At 41.5% G+C, this 11,415-nt stretch overlaps 1 protein-coding gene across 2 annotated transcripts in view; it reads left to right on the top strand.

The window, feature by feature from the left end:
* The first annotated feature begins 256 nt into the window (after window positions 1-256).
* The window catches only part of SLC1A3 (solute carrier family 1 (glial high affinity glutamate transporter), member 3), a 138,073-nt gene continuing 126,914 nt past the window's right edge, over window positions 257-11,415 (top strand). Inside the window, exon 1 of one of the 2 annotated variants that reach the window (XM_006876544.1) lies at window positions 257-540. In XM_006876544.1, the coding sequence (XP_006876606.1) occupies window positions 360-540 (181 nt within the window). In that variant the 5' untranslated portion in view covers window positions 257-359. The remainder of the gene's footprint in view (window positions 541-11,415) is intronic. The other variant, XM_006876545.1, reaches the window with a different exon arrangement.

Below are 11,415 nucleotides of genomic sequence, written 5' to 3'. Positions count from 1 at the left end.
CTTTTATAGGTTTATTGGAAGGAGATGGACACATTTTTAAAATACAATGCAAGTTTTCAATATAAGAATGCACATTTCCAAGATAAGGTGCAGTGAAATACACACATTTTAGCCTTCAAACCTGGCGCTTGGCGTTGGCACTTTCCAGCCCTTGATTTTTACTGAGGTCATGCAATTTAATACCTACTTGTCCCGGAGTGGAGCAGCACAGATTTCTCACCTCTGTGTAACGCTGTTTATTTCTCTCCCATTCCAGTTGTGCTATCCCACCAGAAAGAGGAGCTTTGACATTTTGGGTAGCGGGATCAATCCTGAGACATTACAGGAGCTAAAAAGAGACACTCCCCGAGAAGTAAAATATGACTAAAAGCAATGGAGAAGAGCCCAAGACTGGGGGCAGGATGGAGAGATTGCAGCAAGGAGTCCGGAAACGCACGCTCTTGGCTAAGAAGAAAGTGCAGAACATCACAAAGGAGGATGTTAAAAGTTACCTGTTTCGGAATGCTTTTGTACTCCTTACTGTCACTGCTGTCATTGTGGGTAAGTCATCTGATGGGGGGCGCGGAAATAACAAAACTGTGTCTTGTTTCTCTGGGGCATCTGGCTGCCTGGGAACACTATCAGATAGACTGTGGATATTTAGAATTACAACCCCAGCATTCTTATACTTCTTAAGATTTTTTTTTTTTTTAATAGTGACAGTTTGCTGGCATATTTGGAGCAATATATGGTAAACATGTGAAAAATCTGAAAGCAACATCATTAGGCATTTTGCAAATTAACTGATTGTGAAAGGAAGGGAAATAAATGTAGTTTCCCTCTCAGCGTAGGACAAAAGATTATTAGACATGAGCAGCTAAATAACATGAAGAAAGCTTCCAGAGTTAGCCCAAATGTAATGTCCCTTTCACTTAATACTAACTAGTACAATGGTAGTGTAGTGGTTACGAATTGGGCTGTGAACCGCAAGGTCAACAGTTCGAAACTACCAGCTGTTCCGCGGGAGAAAGATGAGGCTTTCTGCTCTGGTAAAGATTTACAGCCTCGGAAACCCTGTACAGGCTCGCTATGAGTAGGAACCGACTCCACAGCACATAACAAAAACAGTAACAGTATAATTATTATACTCAAAATGAGATACAGGTACTTAATATTAATTAAATTTTAACTGGTGCTGAGTATCCATACTTAAGGAGCTCTGGTAGTGTAGTGGTTACGAATCAGGCTGCTAACCTCAAGATCAGCTGTTCGAAACTACCAGCGGTTCCGTGGGAGAAAGATGAGGCGTTCTGCTCCTGTAAAGATTTACAGCCTCGGAAACCCTGTACAGGGTCACTATGCATCGGAACCGACTCCACGGTACTTAACAACAAAAACATCCATACTTAAGGCAGAGAGACAACAGGGCTGAATCTTTAGTGTGCATGCATTCCTCACTCAGTAACTGGAAAGGTGAATTAGAAGCAATGTTGGCACAGCTCTCTTTCATTCATTGCATCCCCGAGTGGGCACCAAACGACTGAGTCCTTTTTGAAGCATTTATGACCGCAATCTAGTATAAGACATTGTTATTTTGTTTGCCTTTGGTATCTGAAGTCATAGTTTATTACCTGCAGGTGGAGTTGGTTCTGCCTTGAAAGATTGCTGGAAAAACAACTTGGAATTTTTTATGAAACCAGTGTAGAAATCCTTAGGTTGGTGAACATATGATTTTAAGCCAATGTCATTTGTGGAAAAAACAAAATGCTCCAACTTAAGTTTCTCCTAATTTGCTATAAAAAAGCATTCATATGATTTTATTCTCAGCCTTTGAGTTTGCCAAGATCTCAATTATTTATAAAAATATAATGACATAATACGAACTAAGATTTATAGTTATATATAGTATAAAACTTTCCATGTAGCATGGGAATATAATTATAATTCTGCCCCCTCGCCTCCAAAAAATAAGACGCCTAAGTTGCAAACAGATAGAAATGCATCAGTAGAGTATTATTGGCTATGACAAGACTACACATTTATCCCATTTCAGCATCTTTGTAGGAATTGTTGGAGATTAATGTTTAATCATTAATTTTAGGGATGTTCAAAGAGAAAATGTGTTGACTGACCCAAAGAAGTTATTCTTAAATAGATTCCTGGGTTTGAATATATTATTGGAATAAATATTTCAGTACCATTCCACTGTCTTTGAATTCAATGCACAATGTGGTATACTCACTTCAGATTTTGCTCTGAGTCAGTTATTGTAAACCTAAGCAACAGCTAAATGCTAATCTAATGAACATTTATATAACATTACTCTTCCAGATGCTTTCTAGATGTTTTACATGGACAGTAAACCTGTAAAAGTCAGAATCTTTGTAAGGCAGGAGCCAATCAGAGAAAGAAAACACAAATATTTTCCACTGATAGAGAGCAAGACAAAAGCGATAAGATTCTGTCAAAGGCAGAAAGTTTGTGAGACCCAGAAAAACCAGGCTGTCCTGTCGAGTCCCGGATCTCACAGGTTTCACTTTATTAGCTCATTTATCTTTATATACGCCAGTAAAATGAGTTGTTGTTAAGTGTTGTCAAGTCAGTTCTGACACGTAGTGACCTTGGATAGGGTTTCCAAGGAGCAACTGGTAGATCTGAACCACCAACCTTGTAGTTAGCAGTCCAGTGTAGATCCTACAATGCCACACCAGGACTCAGAGTAAGTAGGTAAAATGACTAAGCTCCTTCCCATTTTATAGATAAGGAAAGAGAATGGAGAACTCAAGCAATTTCCCCAGAGTCACACAGCTTAATGAGTGCTAGAGGCGAAAGTCTAGCACCACTCTGTGCTCTTAACCACTCTGTGCTCTCCCTCTCTGTTGTACTGATTAGTTGGCATTTTGTGAGAGATCCCAGGAAGAGAAATGCTATGTCTCGGTGGAGGCTAGATCTATGAAAGTCATGTGCATTATTGTTTTATTATCTGATTGACCCAGTTAAACTCAGTAGAAAACTTACAATTCTCTTATAAATGGTTAAGCCAAGTCCTTCTCATTCATTTAACAAATGCATTTTAGTCTATTTATTTTGCTATCCCAGGTACGTAATAAGAGTTCAGTAACACTGGACTATGTTGGGAAAAGATGCAGATAAGCCTGTTCAGATTGGTACCACCAGAAGAGTTCACTATCTGAAACTGTAGAATTGAGGAATGGAAAGTAATGAAACCTGAAAAAGAAAAGCAGATTGACAGAAAAGGAATTTCCTAAGTGATTAACTTAAAGAAATAGCATCTCTAATAGAGGAAGGAAGAGGTGGTGGGTTGTGTGCTGTGGAGTTGGTTCTGATTCTCAGTGGCCCTGCATAGGGCTTCTGGGGCTGTAAATCTTTACAGGAACAAAAACCTCATCTTTCTCCTGCGGAATGGCTGGCAGTTTTGAACTGCTGACCTTGAGGTTAGCAACCTGACTCATAACCACTATGCTACCAGAGCTCCTAATTGGAGGAGGAGAATGCCAGGATTTAAGAATTTGCTTTCTCCAGGAGTTCTGCATTTTCTCCCTAACCCACTGAGGTTTTCCTCATTTTTGTGTGAACTGCAGTAAGAATCTGTTGAGATGGACTAGTGAAGACACGAACATGGAAACAACTATCAAGAGCTCATTGACAGTCAGAGAGACTGCTGAGTCTACTCCAGAGACTTGGAATACAAAACAGATTTAGAAGAAAATGAAGTCAGTCAGTTATCTTTGGTGCATCTTCCATTGCAGGCCCAATGGAAACTGAGATTCCATTTCATTTAGCTCACTAAGTAGCTTGTCTTCAAGAGTCCTGGTAGCGCAGTGGATTACAAACTGGGCTGCTAACCGCACCCAGCAGTTCAAATCTACCAGCTGCTCTGCATGGGAAAGATGAGGAAAGATTTACAGCCTTAGAAAGCCCATATAGGATCACTATGAGTGTGTTTACACCTCCAGCATATCTACATCAGCCGCCCAAAATACTAATGATACCATGCCTGAACATCAACTCTTTTAATGTATTTGCTGTAACATAGGGACGGAATCTTGGTAGCATAGTGGATTATGAGCTGGGCTACTAACCACAAGGTCAGAAGTTCAAATCTACCAATTGCCCCATGAGAGAAAGAGGAGACTTTCTGCTCCTGCAAAGATTTACAGCCTCAGAAACCCTATTCAGAGTGTCTATGAGTTGGAACTGACTTGGTGGCATGCAACCACCACCACAGCATAGGGGGGAAAGAAAGAAAATAATAAAAATGCTAGAAAAGAGAGAAGAATGTTGTTATTTTCCTGAAAGATGAGATGAGATGAACTATAACTATTACGGTTCAACTTCTGAAATTCTGATTATTTAGTAAACAAACAAACAAAACAAAAAATAGAGAAACCTATGTAGTGGGGTGAATTTTTTGTGCAATCTGCTTTTGTTTTTTCTTTTGGAAATAAAATGAATGTCCATTTAGCACGCAAACTAAAAATGCATTATGGGGGGCAGGTAGAAACATGTAAATCCCTACCTTCAGAATAAAGCAGAAAATTGTAATTGTTTCAATACTAATTTCTCTGGAGGCAAAGACACAGAACCACTTGTGCAATTTGATGTCTTTTCTAAGGATGACATTTTGTAATGTCATTTGTAACCTGTGTCTCACACTGTGATAAAAGAAGTAGGAGCAGATTCAAAGCCTTAGAAAAGTGGGTGCACCATTAAACCATTAAAGAAAGTGTCGTCCAGACATCTGTCAGACAGAAACCACACTGAGGAGAAAGCGGTTACTTGTCTTTCTTCCTCCCGGACACACTTTCTCTTTGCATACTGTGGTCAATAGCGTCAGGGTGACCGCAGACATCCCACCAAAAGAAGGGGAAAGACTTTAGTCTTCTTGGAGCCACAGAATACTGACTTTTCCACACAATAAAAATAAAGTTTCAGGTCCCAGAATTATGCAGAAATGGGTCATAAGATTAATTCCAAGGGCGGGGAGTCTGTAAAAATGAGGGGGCTTAAAAAATTGGTGGAGAATTTCCATTATCTTTTCATTCCATTTTGCCATGAACTTTTTGAAGCCTGCTTGTAGAGTTGCACCGAATCGGATGGTGGTTTTTCCTGAAGGAGTTCACGACACAATAGCATCTCTCTCTGCTGTTGGTCTTGTCACACACACACAAATAGTTTCTATTTGGGTTGTCATTTTTATGAATTTGAAATTGGTGATATCTCAGGAAAGAAAATATACTTACCAAATGTTTGTAAAGAATTTTCCCAGCCCCCTAGTATTCTTTAGAAGAACATTTAAATTGCATTAAAATTCTATGCAATTTAGAATCTCTCTAGAAGAATATACAAGAAACTGGTCACAGTGACTTTTTTTTTTTTTTTTCAAGTTTTTATTGTGAATTATGTGATAGTTTACATGGGAGAACATTAGCTCTCATTCATCCTATCGTATTTCGTTTCACTGTAATGATTACAATCACCTCCATGCATCATCAAACAACCAAAGGGTACACCCCGCAAGCCTGTCCCCTGGCCACCAGCACACAGCCCCTCTCCCTCCCTAAGTCCAGAGTCCCCAGCTGCTCCATCTTTCCATGTCATCATCTCTGCCTCCATCTCTGACGTCACTGCTTCTCTGGGTAGGGTTCCGCACGCTCCCTCAATGGTCCCAGGGACCTCCGCTCCTGGACTGCAAAATCAACCACCCCCCTCCTTTTGTTACAAAATGTCTACCTTTACGTTTTCAGCCCTCACAGTCAGTCCTGATGGCAACTATTGTACCACAAAAGTCTTATCCCCATCTCCTTTCATCAGCCCCACCCAGGCAGATTGGAAACTACTCAGTGAAGATTCTATCTTCCCCCTCACCCTCTGCAACTAGGCTCCCTCTTGAAAGTCTGTAAGCCAGTCACTTCTTGCCTCCTTTTGGGTAGCCAATGTCTAAGTAGTCCATCTCTGTCAACCCAGCGTACGGAGGGTCCCCATGACTTCTTATTGGGATAGGAGCTGGGTGTCTGAGGAATGTGGTGGATGAATGTTCTTTTGTGAGGAAAAATGTTCTTTTGGGCAACTTTTTGTGTAATTTGGATGTGTTTTCTTTATTATTATTGTATTCATATATTTCTTAGTATTATGATTGCCCCTAAATACTTAAGTTTGTTTTGTTTTGTTTTAAGATTTAGTGTTATTTTCTATTGTAATAAATATTGAGTGTTGTATGCTGGGCCTTGTGGTATGCAATGGGAATTTCTTGACCTTAGGTTGTTTAATAAGAGAGACAAATAACAAGTAAGATGGTAAAAGGAGATACAAGATTCAGAGGTAATAAAACAGAAGCCTGCAATTAATACGAAACATTTTTTGAATGAGGTCACACTATGCATGCTATTCTATTGAATGTAATATCTCTCGGTGTTTGGTACTTCAGAGGGTCCTCGTTCTTATTAACAGCTACACTGGGAACTCTATGTGTGCCATTATGTGTCAGAACCTACTTGGCAACAACAACAGTAATACCATAGCTCAAATGCTTCATTTGAAGAATCCAGGTCTAGTCTTCATCAAAAGCCATATATATATATATTTACTGCCCCCATAATGGCAGATGGTGAGCTTGAACTGCCGACCTTGCGGTTCAAATGACTTTGCAGTCTGGCACATTAACCACACCAGGACTCCGAGCTATGGCATTGGAAGAGGATATTGATAGTACCATGGACTGCCAGAAGAACAAATCTGTATTAGAAGTACAGCCAGAATGCTCCTTAGAAGCCATAATGATGAGACTTCATCTCTCATACTTCAGACATATTATCAGAAGGGACCAATCCCTGGAGAGTCAGTGAAAAAGACGAAGACCCTCAATGAAATGGATTGGCACCGTGGCAGCAGCAGTTATTACCTCAAGCATAACAATTGTGAGGATGGTGCAGGGCCGCGCAACATTTCGTTCTGTTGTGCCTAAGATTGCTATGAGTCAGAGCTGGTTTGGCAGCACTTAACAACAACAGCCTTGGATTCATATACCAGCTGTATTAATTAATAACTGGATGATCCTAAGGAAAGCATTTAATAGTTTGGAGCCTGAATTTTCTTATATCTATCTTTATAAGGAGCTCTGGTAGCGTAGTGGTTACAAGTCAGGCTGCCAACCTCAATGTCAGCAGTTTGAAATTACCAGTTGTTCCACGGGAGAAAGATGAGGCTTTCTGCTCCCGTAAAGATTTACAGCCTCGGAAACACTGTGCAGGGTCACTATGAGTCAGAACCAACTCCACGGTACTCAACAACAACAACATTTTTATAACAATAATACATTGTTAATAATAACAGCTACAAATTGGGCTGCTAACCTCAGGGTCAGCAGTTTAAAACTGCCAGCTGTTCCTCAGGAGAAAGACGAGGCTTTCTGCTTCTGTAAAGATTTACAGCCTCAGAAACCCTGTACAGGGTCACTATGAGTCGGAACCAACTCCACGGCACATAACAACAACAACAACAATAATAGCAGCTAACACAAAGCATGTCATCTGTACCAAACACTGTTTAAATAGCTATATTAACTTCTGTAAGTGTATAACAACCCAGGAAGGGAGGTATTTTATTATCTCCATTTGCTAGATGAGGAACATGCTTGAAGCTCAGAAATAGGGTGGATGCATATGGAGTGGAATGGAGATCCATTCTTCTGGTTCTGAGCTTCTGCTGCCATCTACCACACTGATTGGAGGCAGTTTGATCCCTGCCCTGGGGGACTAGCCATTCTAGACTATCCATCCTACAGTATTAGGGATGCAAAGGAGAGGGTGGACCGAAAGCTCTTTAGAATGTCACTGGTGAGAATTGGTGATCCATGTCAGAGTTGAAAGAAAGCAGGGTCCAGGCTGATGCCCCAACTTCTTACTCCGGTGACAGGGTGGTTGATGGTGCCACCGGCAAAAGTAAAATAGAATACAGGGCAAAGATTGGGGTATTGATGGTAAATTGGGTTTAGGACTTGTTGCGTTTGAAATGCTGTGGTGGAGACACAGTGGAAGAGGCCTCACCATAAATAGATTTAGAGAATAGTCCTCAGATCTCCATTCTGAACCAGGGCAGGTACTGTCTTTCAATGTTGGCATGAGGAATATGATCAGATTATCCTACTGTACAAATTAGTGTCCAAGGATAGTATTGGAGTCCTGGTGTAATGCCATAGGATAATGCACTGAATCACAAGGTTGATTTGAACCAGCAGCTTCTCGGAAACCCTATATAGGGTCTCTGTGAGTCAGAACTGACTCAATGGCACTTAACAACAGCAATGATAGTATTAATTCTGGTGCCCTAGTCTTCATGCCTTGATTCAACTTTATTTTAGAAATAACACAGTGATATTATTTGCCTCAGATATTTGTTGTTGTTAAGTGCCATCCAGTCAGTTCTGACTCATAGCAACCTTGTACAGTGTTTCTGGAGAAGCAGCTGGTGGGTTTGAACCACTGACCTTGTGGTTAGCAGTCCAGTGCTTATCCTGCAGCACCACTCAAGGACTCCACTGACTGGTGGTAGTTATATGTCTTGGAGTTGAATCCAAATCACGATGACACTATATAGGGTTTCCAAGGCTATAAATCTTTACAGAAGCAGAAAGTCTCATTTTTTTCCCCAGTGAGCAGCTGGAAGTTTCAAATAGCTGATCTTGCAGCTAGCAACCAATTTGCAATCCACTACACAGCCACACAGCCAGGGTTCCTTCCATTGACTGGTGTTGTTGTTAAGTGCCATTGAGTCGGTTCCGACTCATAACAACCATGTATAAGGTTTCTGTGGAGTGGCTGGTGGATTTGAACAGCCAACCTTGAGGTCAAACCGACCTTGTGGTCCAGTGCCTTATCCTGCAGGGCCTCCAAACAAGACAACTGCTTGAATTAGGGGAGTGAACATAGTGTAAAAGCTCTGAGTGATACATCTCAGTTTACACAACTTCTGTCATTGTCTGAGAGGTCATTGTTATTGTTAGGTGCCCTTGAGTCAGTTTCGATTTATAAGGATCCCATACGACAGAGTAGAACTGCCCCCATAGGGTTTTCTAGGCTAGAATATTTAGGGAAGCAGATGACCAGGTCTTTCCTGGAAGCTGCTGATGGGGTCTAACCTCCAATCTTTCAGTTAACAGCCGACCTTTGAACTATTGTGCAACCAGGACTCTCTGCCATAGAGGTTCAACAAAAGAAATCCAAAAACTGATGGCTGGATTTCTGGGTTCAGAAGTATCATTCTTTTAATATGTCCTGGAAATGAGAGAGCCAGTGAATTTCTAGAAGATGAGAGAAGGTTGGCATCTGAGACAGGCCTTCTCCTGGTGGTGCCCTATCAGCAAAGGCTCCAGGCAGAGAATGGAGAGGGAAGGGTAGAACTCTGAGGCTGAGAAGCAGTGGATTTGCAGTGCCCTGTGCTAGACAGCAACGCAGATATCCAGTATAAGGACTATAGTGTGATTTTCCTCTGTTGCATCCTCTTCTCCAAGGAGCAGAAATTTAGAAAACTTGTCAAGGTCAGGGATGATAAATCCCTGCATGCTGTGCTCATGGACTTCTCCCACAGCTTCTCAATAACATTTCCAGGAGCTGCCTCCTGTTGTAGGAATATTGTCAGCATAGTAGAGTATAGTGGATCAGAGCTCAAGGTTCTGGAGTCAGACAAATTAGGGTTGTGTCCCAGTTCTGAAAGCAACCCTCATTTATTCATGTCTAGAACAAAATAATTATAAACCCTCTCTGCCTAAATTTATATGCTAGTTCTTCCATTTACAAGCCCTGTAACCTTAAATAAGTTCCTTAAATACTCATCAGGAAAAGTGTCCTGATACTGAAAGTATCTTGCCTTTTATGTGACATCTTGGGTATGACATCGAGCCCATGCCAAGTTATAGAAACTGATTTTGTGTGTCTGACCTGTCAGGGAACCAAGTTAACAGACTTATGAGGCAAAGGACAGAAAAGGGCCACCTCATTTAGGCTTCAGAGAAGGGACTTCTGTTTTCCTGGCTTGAGAAAAGAGCCAACAGAGTTGTAGGAAGAGGCTTAATTGTTGTCAAGTGCTTTGAGAGGCAGAGATGAAAGCCACATGTAAGTGATATTGTCATTATCTGTCCCTTACCTACCTGAGATGAACTAGAAATTCATCCCCAAACAGCTGCTTTCACAATACAGACTACTCAATGGAGAGCAAATGTGCAATTGCAGAGAAAATATTTTTAGTAAATGTTTTAATACACTCAATAGTGCCACTATTTTTGTTGCGACTCGGGGCCATTTGGAGGAGTCCAGACTATGTCTCTCATACTTCACACACATTATCAGGAGGGACCAATACCTAAAGGAGGATATCATGTTTGGTAAAGTGAGGGGGTTGGATAAAAAGAAGATGACCCTCAATGAGATGAATTGGCACAGTGACAGCAGCAAGGGGCTCAAACGTAACAACAATTGTGAGGTTGATACAGAACCAGGCAGTGTTTCGTTCTGTTGTGCAGAGAGTCGCTGTAAGTCAGTACCTAATCAATGGCGCCTAACAACAATAACAACTACCTCCTGGTTTCTAGTCCCTTTCTCCAGTATTGTGGTGTTGGTTGTTGTTAGTTGTTGTTGAGTGGATTCCAACTCATAGCAACTGAATGTGTGCATCCAGGCCATGACGTTTCCAAACCAAATTGCTAGACTGTCTTTAGATGTGTTTCCAGGTGGGCTCACAATGCCAGCCTTCAGTGAGTTGTGAAGTTCTCAGTCATTTGTGCTACCCAGGGACATTTGTTTTGATGCCTACTGCCACCATCAGAGTGGAATTGTTGTTAAGTACCGTCAAGTCAGTTTCGACTCATAGCACCCCTGTATAGGGTTTCCAAGGAGCAGCTGGTTAGTTTGAACCACTGACCTTGTGCTTCAAACTGACCTTGCCATCCCATGCAGCATTCCACAACGCCACGCCAGGACTCCATCCTATTGAATCTCAGTAATAATGGCTGTAAAGGACAGAATAGAACTCTATAGAGTTTTTGAAACTGTCAATCTTACGGGAGCAGACAGTCCCATTTTTCTCCTGCAGAGTGACTGGTAGGTTTGAAGTATCAACTTTCAGTTAGCAGCCCAATGCTTAACCTACTGTGCCACCAGGCCACTTAGGCAAGAACAGGGGTTCTGAGGAGTCAAGTGAAATATTGCTAATTTCCAACAGAGTTGGGTAAGGTTATTCTGAGGCTAGGTTCCATCGAGTCGGTACCAACCCATAGCGACATTATGCACAGCAGAACTAAACACTGCCCGATACTGGGCCAATCTCATTATTGTTGCCACGCTTGAGTCCATCGATGCTGCCACTTGGCCAATCCATCTCGTTGGGGGTCTTCCTCTTTTCCTCTGACCCTCCACCTTACCA

This window comes from Chrysochloris asiatica, unplaced genomic scaffold (assembly GCF_000296735.1).
Source record: "Chrysochloris asiatica unplaced genomic scaffold, ChrAsi1.0 scaffold00390, whole genome shotgun sequence".
Lineage (NCBI taxonomy): Eukaryota > Metazoa > Chordata > Mammalia > Afrosoricida > Chrysochloridae > Chrysochloris > Chrysochloris asiatica.
Note: the sequence above shows the minus strand (reverse complement) of the source record. Positions and strands in the feature narration are given on the sequence as shown.